The sequence below is a fragment of the Heterocephalus glaber genome, unplaced genomic scaffold (assembly GCF_053883595.1).
Source record: "Heterocephalus glaber isolate CG9 unplaced genomic scaffold, H.glaber_assembly_v1.0 deba00001569, whole genome shotgun sequence".
Lineage (NCBI taxonomy): Eukaryota > Metazoa > Chordata > Mammalia > Rodentia > Bathyergidae > Heterocephalus > Heterocephalus glaber.
The window spans coordinates 12,354,818-12,368,505 of record NW_028258354.1 but is presented as its reverse complement, the minus strand read 5'-3'; the positions used below and the strand labels follow the sequence as shown (position 1 = coordinate 12,368,505).

The 13,688-nt window shown below is 39.5% G+C and overlaps 1 protein-coding gene across 2 annotated transcripts in view; it reads left to right on the top strand.

Annotated features, from left to right (window-relative positions):
• Window positions 1-13,531: 13,531 nt before the first annotated feature.
• Grip1 (glutamate receptor interacting protein 1) overlaps window positions 13,532-13,688 on the top strand; it is a 661,025-nt gene continuing 660,868 nt past the window's right edge. Inside the window, exon 1 of one of the 2 annotated variants that reach the window (XM_087192377.1) lies at window positions 13,532-13,664. In XM_087192377.1, the coding sequence (XP_087048503.1) occupies window positions 13,607-13,664 (58 nt within the window). In that variant the 5' untranslated portion in view covers window positions 13,532-13,606. The remainder of the gene's footprint in view (window positions 13,665-13,688) is intronic. The other variant, XM_087192373.1, reaches the window with a different exon arrangement.

Genomic DNA, 13,688 nt, shown 5'->3' with positions numbered 1-13,688 from the left:
GTATTTTTATGAGAAACTACTGAAGAGTATAAATTGCTAGTCTTCCATTTCACCTGAAAGCCTTCCTCAGAACAAGCTGTTAGAACATGTTCAGAGATGCCTATCACGGGAACATATAACAGGATAAATTGACTGTGGGAGAAGGCGGGTATTAGTCACTCACAGGTTGGAAGCAGGACAGGGTAAAGGGCTGCACAGCAAGCTGACAACCCAGATGAACCGGCACTTGGCTTTGCTTTGGGTGGGCACTTGTTTCCTGATGAATTTATGAGATTTCTTAGATTATGATAATAAAGCTGCAAAAGCAAAAAAAGAAGTTTAGTATATAATTTATTTTAAAAGTAATATACAAATTTAAAAATGAGATTTAAAGAGTTTCTTTATTCCAAGTACGATCCTTTAGGATTACTAGTTTCCCTTAAAGAAAATAATAATTAGTTGGATAAAATATGCAACTATGAACAAATGTATACTGAATATGACAAATATTGCTGTGACCCCCACAGTATAGGGCCCCAAGCCGAGAAGAGAGGTGGGAGATGAAGAAAAGACAACAAAGAGACCAAGATCATTATTTTTTTTTTTAACTTTCATTAAGTTTATTGGTACATTTTAGGTATACAATACAGTTACATTCATCACTGGGAATTTGTACCTTTACATTCTATATCTTGGATCTTATTTTTTTCCCATTCCCCTACCCACCCTTCAACACCTCCACCCCTCCAAGATTATTATTGATAGCTGGGACCAGGTGGGACCGTAGCCTGATGAGCTAATGGCCACCTGGTGTCCAGTGCGCTCTTTGTTTACAGTGTAGGAAGGTGGGGTAACTAGTGCCACGTGGTCCACCTGGCCTAGGCTGTGATTGTCTCATGATCGTGATCGGGGCATGCGCAGAAAAGGAATAAGGAAGAAGGACACATAATATAACTGTCTCCTGGAGCTGTGCCATCCAGGATCTACAACCTCAGAATAGACACAGTCTGTTTGACTCTCTAATCTATGGAGAAAAAGGGAGTAGGGAAGAGAAGAGGGCCATCTTCAGGGTTGGCCCGCAGCAGAGTATCAAATGCTAATTTTCTGAGCACATAACACATTTGTTATGCAACTGCCCTGGTGATCTCAAAAATATATAGTCTAGGGTAAATTCTTTCTAGACAACCATTCAATTTTTGTATATCCAATGAGAACCAAGTTACATAGAAAGTTACCTAGAATTTTATTTACTCAGCACTTTGGCCCGTAAGGCTTGTGCTAACAAATATTTTATCACCAGTCTCCCCTGACCTCCCAAGGCTTCCCAGGTGACCATGGATAGACTGAGTAAAAAAAAAGTGGTGAATTGGAAGTGATCCTATCTAACCACAGAAGGCAAGGGTTGGTCTGAGGCTCAAGGGGTTTGGATGCAGAGATGAATATTCAAACACAGCACTATTTTCTCTGTAGACTAGAGGTAGTAGAAGTAGATAAATGCAGAAATGGCTGTTCTTAAGATCAAATCCCTCCTCCAAGATTATTGATGTATATAATCACAACAGGACATATTCAGAATACAAAATGAAAATAACTTTTTTGTGGTACTGGACATTGAACCCAGGGTCTTCATAATGAGGTACATTACCAGCTCCTTTGCATTTTCTATTTTGAAACAAGGTCTCACCAAGTTGCTAAGTTGCTCAGGCTGGGCTCGGACTTGTGATCTTCCTGCCTCAGCCTCCAGAGTTGTGGTATTATAGGTGTCCATCACCACACCACACCACATCATGGTCTTTTCTGCTACCAGTTCTCCACCTCACTTCATAGCCTTGTTTATTCTAGCAGAATTGTTTCCCGAATCTTGCTGTTGGCATCAGCCTATACCCAACTTACTGCCTATTATTTGCATAAAGCATGATGATTTTCTGCACAATATGTAAAACATAACAAGCCCAAAAGAACCCTGGAAGAATTTTTTTTGCTACACCTAACATCTTGGCCCAATTTCATATTTCCAGATAAAGATTCTTACAAAATATGCAGATCTATCTGAATATTTCTGGTATTTTCTATTATGTCTCTAGTATTTTTTTTTAATTCCCAGAAAAGAAGATTCTGAAATACAATGGTTCATCTCTCAGACCTCATTATTCTGTCCTCACAACGTGCATCACAATGAAATGACTGAGTAAGGACTTTGAATACAAGTAAATATAGAAGCTCTATGTAAATATGCTTGTCAAATCAGGAGAAAGGAAGAAAAAGCTCTGAGGAATTGTTTATGCTTTCTTTCATCTGAAGTGCCATTTTCTCTGTACATCAGATAACATATTGATTTTAGCGTTACTTCAGTTCTCAATTTTCCATAAGCCATAAAAACCTTAATGACTTCTCCAAAGCTCAAGTGAGAAACAATCAATTAATTTTCCCAGTAGTTCAACTCTGTCAAAATTAAAGTACTGTTTTAATGAATTTTTTTCAGGTGTTTAGTCTCTACACAATAGCAGTTTAATGCCAAAAAGTCTTTCTTTTATTATTGCAGGAGAGTTGAAGTATATAATAATTAAATAGAGAGTTCACATATTTTAGCCTTTGTTGTAGACATGAAAATGAAAGTCACTTTACACGGTATTTTTCTAGGGCTTAATCTCATGCTGAGTCCACAGCAACTTTGGACAGAACTTTTGCAGAATCCTCCATTATCTCCATTATAAAGTGGTCAAACACATCAGCCTTACTCATATGATACCATTCCTCCATATTGTGACCAAAAATAAAAGCCCTAATATCTTACCTAAAATTCTCATCACTAATGCTGCCTCTTGAAAGGTGGCATTCGGTAAAAGAACACATTAACAATTCCCAGAGGGAAAAAGAGGATAGGAAACTAACATCCTTTCAATTGCATAGCAGTGACCCACAGCACTTTAGCATACGCTTACCTATCAGAGAGCAGAGATTACAATCAGGACAGGAGCAGTTTGGGGATGGAGAAGAGGAGTTAAGAAACGCTGCATCTTGAAGTGACAGTACGGGAGCCTCCAGGGAGAAGAACAAGCGAAGTGATGGAAAAGAGTGATGAGAAGGCTCTGACTTTGAAAAGGCATCAAAGTAAAATTTATTTCAGACTGCTCTGAATATGACTAAGACCAAAAACACCAGGATATTAATTGGAACCATGCATTGAATTAAAAGTAGAACTAAACTACAGGCAGGTAGGATACTCTTAAGTTTTGTTAGTAGAATATGGACCATACTTGTTGAAGTGAAAGTTCAGCCATTGCTTGTGGTAAGAAAACTCATTTTGTTTGGGGAATACGAGGATCCATTCTGAGTCCAAGAGGATCCCTTTATGGCATTTCTTGTACAGGGTGGTTAGGTTTTTTGGTCCTGTCTTTGTCTTTGTCTTTTGATTTCCTGCTTTGTTTTTTCACTTGAATTATAATGTAAAATTTACTTAATGGCAGTGAATGTAGAAAGTTATATTGAAGCTTCTTAAATTTGTTTATAATTTTCTCTTTTTACAAGATTGGGTCAGTCACAGTCCTTTCATGAGGAGGGGGAACTTATGTACAGCCATTAAATAGACTAATTTGCCATTTGACCTTGTTTTCTGTTAGCTTACAAGGTTAATGGAGATAAGTACATTTCTTGGTGCTCATCTGGTCTATTGTTTCTTAAAATTTTGCATTGATTCCATTTTGTACCTGTTGTCATTTCTAGGTATTTCTATAGTGTAGAACTTTTGTGATCTCCCACAAAGCCAACTGCAAAGTGCACTGTTAGGAAACCTCTGGAGTCAAGCCCTGAGACTTCCTCACTTGCAAAGAGTAGGTTGATATTTCTTCTTGGAAGCTGATCTGCTTCATGATTTCTAGGGTGGCTAGAAGTGAACGCAGTTATCCCCTTAAGCCTTCATTTCCAGCCACATCTAAAGTTTAGACAACTGTGTGGGTGGGCAAATGGAAGGGCTGATTATCATTCAGGACAATAATAAAAATCAAGAGGCAACACAGTCATCAAGTGCAAGAAAAAATATCACATCATAAATCTTTTAAGTTATTTTCCATTTCCATAACTTAGCAAATATCACTTGTAGTACTGAAATAATGTAAATACAAGCTAGGAGCGACTCTATCCATACATCTTAATGAAACATCATATATAATAAGTATGGAATAAAAAGGCTCATTGAACAGATTTTTAAAAGTCAAAGAATATAAACAAATGCTCATACATGTGTAATACATATATGTCAGACACTCCGTGTTCATTGCTGACATTGAATTTTGCAGGTTGCAAAAATAAATTAGCTTACAAACCCCTAAGGGACATTAAAAAAAATCTTCTGGCACATCAGACAGAAACTTATCTGAGGCTGCTGTTCCTGAGGATTTCAATAGATTGCCTGATCTGGGCCCCACAGTTAGTGTGGAAATGAATGTTGCTTAGTGATAAGTTAAAGGGGAATTTGTCTTCACAAAGTGCTTTGTTCATACTTTTTGCTGAGAGTCTCTGCAATTATGATATAATCTATTTGTTCCACTCCAGATGTTCACTCACTGTTACTTTGAAGTAGGCAAGTGAACATTATTGGATATTTCTTACATACGAGTCTAGCAAAATTCTAGAAAAACACATCATTTGGAAATGGGTACCTTGGCAGAAGCAAGAATAAAACTCAAATTTCTCTAATTTCTTAGTCTATTTATAGCAGAATTGCTGATATACCAACTCCAGAGTAGTTTGAAAAAAACTCAAATCTTTGTTTGTTCTCATTATTTTTTAGAAAAAACAATATTTACTAAATTTTTCCTTTAAAATCTAATATAACCAGGAGCTACATAATGATGCTTCAGTATATGACACATCACATATATGATGGTGATCCCTTAAGAGTATAATGGACCTGTAAAATTCTATCACCTTGTAACATTGCAGCCATTGTAAGACTGCAACACAATGTACTAGTAATGTGCTGATGCTGGTGTGAACAAACCTACTGTGTTGCCAGATGTATAAAAGTGCAGCACATACAATTAAGCATAGATTTCACACGGTATAACGACAATAAACCACTATGTTTTTGGCTCATCATCTTACTTATTTTTATTATTATTTTAGCATGTACCCCTTTTATTTATAAAAATAAAATCTACTGTAAGACAGGACACTATATTAGCCATCAGCAGCCTCATATACCCCATGTTTACCAAGTCTGTTGATTGCATCATTTTCTGTAATGTTTGTTTTTATCTTGTGTTATTTTGTTCATCATGGCCCTGGGAGCAATAGGCTATACCCTGTGTGTGTGTGTGTACACACACGCACACACATACCATTTAGCCTTGGTGTTTGTATAACTACTCAGTGATGGGCCCACATAATGAAACCAACTAATGATGCGTTTCTCAAAATGAATCCACATCGTTAAGCAATACATTGTGTTACTGCTTTTTTTAAAAAAAATGAAAAATATAAAAATAAATAATAAGAGAAGAAAAAACACAAATAATGCTATTGCCAGAAAGAACGTATTAGCTGCACTTTACTCTCTGAAAAAAGTGTGTTCATACTATATATACATATTGCTTTTCATTAATCTAAGAGGTCTTTTATATTAATACTCACCATTATTTTATGCACCAAGCAAAAAAATGAAATGAAGAAGGAGAAAACATTCTGGCAATACCAAGACACAATGCTTAACTACTAAGAATTATTTTATACTTGAAAGAAATCCTTTAGACTTCATTTTTATCAACTATCTTGACTTACATAACTAAGTAAATTTAATTGGCTAAGTATTACTAAAGCTTTTTACATTAAAACTTCAACATTTATGATTTTGAGTCTTTGATGACTGTGGTTTTTTTACACAATATCTTCTATCTCAGCCAGGCCATCATTGACGTAATATTTCTTTCCCTTTTGTTTTTTTGGTACCAGGATCAATCTCGGGACCTCCTTGCACTTTCCAGGCAGGCGGTGGAACCCCTAAGCTAAATCCCCAGCCCCGATGTAGTATTTCTTTAAAGAGCATCCTTCTCATGTGTCTAGAATTTGCCTGCAAATTGATGTCCTTCATCTGTAAGTGTTAATATAAATGGACCTAAAATTAAACAGAGAATATTCTGATTTTAAATATTTAAAGTATTAAAAACTAGGCCTATTAGAATTTATTAAATAGACTATATATACACTCTTTTTTCACTGAATTCTATATCATGACAATTTACTGCTGTCTTTTAAATTTATGACATGTAGATTTACAATAGTCAATGTAATATAAACAATTCATTATTATTAGACATTAGAACCTTTTCAATTTTTTGATATCATAAATAAAGATGTGATAAACATCTTTGATCAGAATCCCTAGGCGTACATTACATCTTTTGTAATTTCCTTAGAAGAATGTTCCAAAAATAACATAATTAGGTAAAATGATTAGAGTATATGATTGTATTAATCTGTGTAGAATATATGTGTGTAGATGGTTTTCTAAGCAGTTGTTTTCATTACTCTAAATCTTGCCAATACACACTTTCCTTTTGCTTCTTCTATTTTTATTTATCATCTGCCAACATGATAAATAATTCCTCTTCCTGTTTTGTATTTAATCCTTAACTGATTCCATGAATTTCTACCAAGAAAGCTCTTAGTCATTGTTTAGAGAATCTGTATGAGATGTAGCCAGCTACCTTAATTTCCTCTGAAGTCACTTTCCTTAATCACTTCATTGCTCTAATTTTTTAGAGACTCAAGAGACGAAACCTGGATCCATTATTAGTAACTTTTTCTCCTGATGGTAAGAGCCGCCTATTTAATTTTCCTGATGAAATGTTTATTTATGTCTAGTCTTCTATTCAATTAGTATTTTTTGCTCTTGTTCAGATCATCATCATCATCATCATCATCACCAACTTGCTGCTCTCCATTCTGGCTTAAAAGGTTACTTTTAGAAATACTGTCAGACTTTTTTGAAATAAGTGAATTTCCATAACTGGTACAATTATGGGTCCAGTATTCCTGATCACTGGAGACTTATTTGAGAAATTAAAACTCTTTTAATAGAAATGTAAACATTATGTACTACAAACATATACTAATAAAAATTTTAACAAATCTTAATAAAAAACTTAAAGAAAAATCACCCGTTTAGCAAGCATCCATTGGCACACACTACCTATAAGGTGCAATGACTGATGCCTGTGACAATCCCAGACAGCTTAAGCCACATTCCTAGCCCAAATATAATCATATTATATAAAATTTATTGGATTCTCCCTATGTATCAGATCCAGGTCTAAATGCTTATATGCATTTACTCATCTAGTTTACACAACAATGTCATAAGGCTGGTCCTATTAATGCTCCCACTTTCCAGACACAAAAACATAACCAGGGAGAAGACCAAGATCACTTAGATGGAGAACCTGAAACTTGACTCTAGAAGCTGTGACTTCAGGATTCACTTTGCTTACTGTACACTTTTCTATAGAACTTAGAGAATTTAGACTAGATCAGATCTATATGTCTACAATAAAATACTATAAACAAGAAGATATAGTAGTGTGAGGGATTGGGGAAATGAGAGACATCAAGATCAAAAGAAGAAATAGAGTAAGTTTGTTTGGTAAAAATGAAAGTTTGTTGGATAAAAAAATGGGTGTTGAAGCACCCAATTCATTGATACTCCACTTTACAGCCCAACACCCCTGGGTTCAAATTTTGGCTGCAGCATAGATAGAGGTAAGGTAACTTCTCTTAGCTTCAGGCACTCCACCTAGCTTAGTTCTAATGAGTAAGGATGTAAAGATGTGGAAGCACATACTGTATTTAGGGAATGGAAGTAGCAAGGTGGAGAGGGTTTATGGGCATTTGGGGAGCAGTTCAAGGAAAGAAGGAAAGAAGGGAGGATGGGAGAGAAGGAGGGAAGGGAAAAAGGAGGAAGATAGGGAAAGGAGAAAAGAGGGGAGGGGAGAACACAAGGACACTATGTGGAAAACAATTGAGGCAGAAAACAAATGAGATATGAGGATTTGGGGAAGACTTACAGACAGCAGAAAAATTGCCTGGTGTCTTACTTATAGGGAACAACAAAGTTGACAGTGCCATTAGGGATGAGGAGAGACTGAAGAAGTAAATCTAAGGGAGACTGTTGGATCTTCAAAGTGAAAGACAATAAGGGAACAAATCAGGACAATTTCATGAAGAGAGAGATTCCAGAATTATTCCAAAGGTAAATTTGAAAGAATTTAGTAACCAACTGGGGATTTGGGACTGAGTCAAAATGTTCCTTATGTTTTCACCCCAGGGGCCTGAAATGATGATAATGCTGTTGGAGAGAAATTACAGTTAGTTTAGGAGTGAATCATAATTGAAAACTTGGTTGTCAGCAGTACAGATGACTTTGTGAAAAAGTTTAAATGCAGAGAGAAAAGAGAGTGGGGAGTTTGGGTTTCAATAATTGTGAAGCTCGATTAGAAAGGCAAAGCTCTTTTGGATTAACCCTCTCCTTTCTTTAGCAAAACCAAAAGTTAATTATATCTTATGGAGTCTTCTTCTCATGTTTACCAGGCACCTTTATTCTTTTTTTTTTTTTGATCAAGTATTCTTTTGAGTTATGGACTTTATTTTGTTACCATATGTGCGAGACCATACGTGCACACAAAACTTTGCATAAAATCATAAGGAGTGCTTTTATTTTTGGAAGCTCATGAGTCCCAAGTCTACTCTGCATCACTTTTTTTTTTTAAAGCAAGGTAATAAATATTTTTCCAGCTATAATTAACTACACATCAGATACTGTGCTAACAAGTTATATTAGCTTACTTAACTCTCACAATATCACCATGAAGGTTCCTCATTTCCAACCATAAAGGAACGCACAATTAGACTGGCCTAGGCTCGCAGAGCTAGTAGATGGTAGAATTAGAATTTGAACACAGGTCTCTATATTAGGGTCTCTGTATTAAGGTTCTCCAGAGAAACAACCAATAGGATGGATATATATATACATATATATAGATAGATAGATAGATATAGATATAGATAGATATAGATATAGATAGATAGATATTTATTGTATATTTATTGTGATTATTTATAATCACATTTCATGTGATTATGAAGGCTGATGAGCCTCAAGGTCTGGAGGGTGAGCTGCTAAGCTAGAGCCCCAGGAGAGCTGACAGCTGTTTCTAGTCTGAGCATAAAGGCCTGAGAACCAGAAGAGCCAGAGGTGTAGATCCAGCCTAGAGGCAACAGGCATGAGACTCATGAAAAGGTAATGCTTCAGTTCATGTCTGAATGCAGGAAAAAGCACGTGGCAGGAGGAATTCTCTCTTACTGGCATGAAGATCAGACTTTGTTTTACTGAAACATTTACCTGACTGGGTGAGGGGCTCACCCACATTCGGGAGGGCAATCTGCTTTACTCTACTGTCCTGAATGTTAATTTTTTCCCCCCAAACACCCTCATAGACACACCAGAATAATGATTAGCCAAATATCTGGGTGCCTGGTGACCCAGTCAAGTTGGCACATAAAATGAACTAACTTTGACTCCAACTGTTGTGTCTTATATTGTCATTTTAAAAACACACTGTGATTTTGTTTTTAGGTGAACATTTGTTTTGCTTTCACATGGTGCCTTACTTAAATTATTCACGTTCTACTCCCGCATTTTCCTTTCCTCTGTTCCATTCTCCTAACTGAAGATTTTGAATGAAACAACTTGGCTCTACTCTGTTTGTTTTCTTGTTCTATTTTTTTCTCCAAGAAGATAAACTATCCAAGGAAACTTCTTTCATTTCAAATGTTCAAAGAAGATTTTGCAGGTACAAGTGAGTTAACATCTAAAAGATTCCATGGGTACCCACCAGGAGTGGATATTAGGTGTTTAAAGAGTTTTCAAATTCACTTCATGCAACAAAAATTAAGTGGTGGCCTTTGGTAGCAGTACTGAAACTTTTAGGTGCCTGTTTAGTAGGTAGCGGGTGTCTTCACAGTGTCAATGCACAATTAAAAAAAAGTATATATATAAAAATCCATCTATCTATCTATCTATCTATCTATCTATCTATCTATCTATCTATCTATCTATCTAGTGGGTGTTTTTAGGCCTTGGAGCAAATCTAAAATAACAGCTGGGATTTTACTTCTCCTGAGGGACTCCTCAAACTCATGAAATTCAGTCTCAAGAAGTCACAATACTGTTAAAGGCCCTGTGAGTAGGATATCAGAGGAAGCTCAGTTGTCAGAGTACAAAAGAAGTGAAAGGAAAACTGCTCCTTTCTCTCTACCACACACATTTTCAGTTCTCTGAGCATATCCATGAGGCTTGAAAAACATGATCAAACAGTAAAATTAAAGCCTTTAGTTTACAGGTACTCACCAGGTAAAGGAGGTACTAGAAGTAAAGGAATATGCATTTCCCCCTGTGTATAGAAAACTGTGTATAGAAAAGGAGATCAAGAGAGGTTACATTTAGAAGTATATTCCATGGCCTGTGAAATCAACCTTGCACACTGGTTAAGGTAAAAAAAAAATTAAATTAGAATTTGAATTCTTTAAATCCAGGCTATAAAGCCATTCAAACTTGAAAGACTGTGTTCAAATTAGGGCAACAAATTCATAAGTGAGATGATATCTAGAAACAATGGTTGCAGTCACATGGGCAGTCTTTAAAGGGCACTGATTTGGATATTTGGTAAAGAAGAAAAAGAATGTATTTTATATCCTACTGGCTGGTAGATATCTTTTTCCTAAAGATCTGGGAAGTGCTAAAATTTCTTTGGAATACATTTTTATAAATAATGCTTTGACTATAAGGTGACTTCAGAGAATGGAACTAAATAGATCAGATGAAGTTTTCAATGAAGTTTAGATTTTTTTTCTGGCTTGATATTATCAAGTGATCCCAACAGTATCATGAAGAGGTTTCTTTAAGGGCCTATTTCTCTGCAGTGATGTGCTAGGGGTGGCCCAAGAGAACTGAAATACCATCACCATCAGCGATCATTGAATACTTACTGTCTCTAGCTATGGGGACAAAAGAGGTTAAGCCATATTTCACCCTGCCAGAGCTTAGGGCCTAGCTGATGACTGAGTTCTACATTCAAAGATGATATAAAGCACTAACTCTTAGTGAACTGATGATTAGACAATAAGTAGTTTGAGTGGGGAAAGATGTGGATCCAGATTTAATTTCTTTACTGCTCTCAGGTGTAATCCATAAAACTATCTGACTGTAACACAGAGGATATGTATTAATTTGATCTTAAACTGCTAAGTAGTAATTTTTTTCTGGCATCCCTAGTTTTTAAAAAGCCCAGAAGCTAAAACTAACACAGAGTAGGAATTTTATCTACCTGAGTTAAAATGCAATTAACAGGTGTGAGCTGGAACTCTGCATCAAATGTTAATCTGTCACTCATCCTGGTGGCATCATTGTGCTGCTATTGTAATCATGAGTAAAGTTCAGTCTATACTAGCTGTTTACTGTCTAGGTCTTCCAAAATTATGCTTGTTGGAACAACCACACACATATAAAACAGTGTATAGGATTCTATAAAAACATATGGTCATTTCTATGTTATCAAAACCCATGTCTTTGCTTGTTGACATAACCAGCAGACCTGGTTGTGGATTGGCTTTATCCTTTTGGAGAATTAATGAAAGATGCCTTTCTCTACACAAAGTTGATGAGACAAGACCTTGTGACAAGACTAGGGGAAGACCAAAGTAGCCAACAATCTTGTTTTAGGAGGAGGGTGGGCCATTTAGGGTGATAAGTACAACAGTCATATTGATTTTCTGGATTTAACTTCTCAAAGAGTCTGGAAAGAAGGTTTGAGCAGTTGAGATGGAATTTCTAACAACCCCCTGGGATGGCTTGACTGTGCTTCACAGCCCTTTAGTTCCTCCACTTTTGAAGCTTCTGGACCTGGGCCTTGCTACTGTTCAGAAGAGATAGGTACTGGTCTTTGGCAGGGAGACACTTCCCTTTGGCAAAGGACAGGCACAAACACACCTGCTTGATAAGACTGCTCGTGGGATGGCAGAGGAGAAGAAATTCTGTCTTTCGTAGTTATGGTATTTCTCTGCCAGTATTATTTGTTTCAAGAAGAGGGGGAGGATGAAGAAGGAAAGAGAAAGAGTGGAGAGAAATAGAGGAGAAGGGGGGGAGGGGGAGGAGGCTGGTGTAAGGCAGTGTCCTCAGTTTGGGAGAGCAAACTGCAGTTCCTTCAGAGGCCAAAAAACCCGGCAGGACAGAGCCATAACAGTGCAGTAATGTTAGTCCCCAGTATGGTAGTTATAACCTCAGGGGCTACAAATTCTCCAGTTCCTATCAGATAGGAAGGGAGAACACAGGCAGTGTATTCTGCGGCCAGCCCCTAGCCTCGAGGCAGATAGATGTCATACCCACGCAGGACTTACAGTTACCAAGTAGTCCCATCCTAGCGCCACTAAAACGCAAACAAAAGCCCCCTCCTCTGGCCAGAATCTTCCAGGCTCTGCTGCGAAGCTTTCTGCCTCTCCTTTTATTCATTTTTTCCACTGATTTTCTACGGGCCCATGACAAGAGAAAGAAACTAATCATAAAACCTGATCGTAAAATCGCTCTTATACTTGAAGACAGCTATTAAATATTCACTTAGCCAAGGTCTCCTCACATCATTTAAAACAAAAGAGGCTCTCCACTCACGCCGTCCCCACCCCTCCAGGAATGCAGTCCCTAGGACCAGAGCTGACCATCCGAAAGTTGCTGTCTCCCTCAGTTGAGGCCGAAGTTAGCGAGCGAATCCGTAGCTGCGAGTCTCAACTTGGGGGAGGGGGCGACAGGCAGGGCTGGGGGGGGGGGGGAGAGGCGAGAAGGAGGGACTACAGGGAAGGACACTGCCCCCTACTTCCTCGAGGTCGTCGCCTAAGCCGGTGGAGCAGCCAGTTGGGTCCGGGGAGGGAGGCCGGAGGGGTGGCGGCCGAGGTGGGGCGGCGAGGGCTCTGCACCGCGGCCGGGTGCCAGCGCGGTACCTGGCGCGCCTCGCAGGCCGCCCGGGGCGCGGAGGGTGTGAGCGCGCGCGCCCCTCCGTGCCCGCTCAGCCTCGCGCGCGTCTCTGAGGAGGCTCCGCCGAGAGGCGCCCGGGGAGCCCGCAGCCTCAGTCCTGCCGCCGGCGGAGCTTTGTGCGGCAGCGGCGGCTCCGAGTCCCACCTGCTGGTGGCGGAGAGACGAGGAAGGGGAAGGAGAAGGAGAGGAGGAGGGGAAAGAGGCGGCGGCGCCAGCCCTCCGCTCACGCCGGCGCCCACCTCCCGGGCGCTCCGCAGTCCCCGGAGCTCGGCCTGCACCGGCCCGCGCCCCCGGTCCGGCCTCTGGGCCACACCGCGGCAGCCGCTGCTGCAGCCCCCAACCCTGCCCGGCGCGGCCCGGCGCGGCCCGGCCCGCCCGCCGCCGCCCAGAGCCCGGCGAGTTCGGGGCGAGCGCAGGGCGCGCGGCGCCGCCTCGATGTGTCCGGGAGCCGCGGCGCCCCAGCCCCACTGAACGGCCCCCGGCTCGCAGCCCCGAGCGGAGAGCCCGAGAGCCAGTGAGCGAGAGAGCGAGGGCTCGCGGGCAGCAGACACCATGCCCGGCTGGAAGAAGAACATCCCCATCTGCTTGCAGGCGGAAGAGCAGGAGAGAGGTGAGCGGGGCGCGGGGCGGGGAA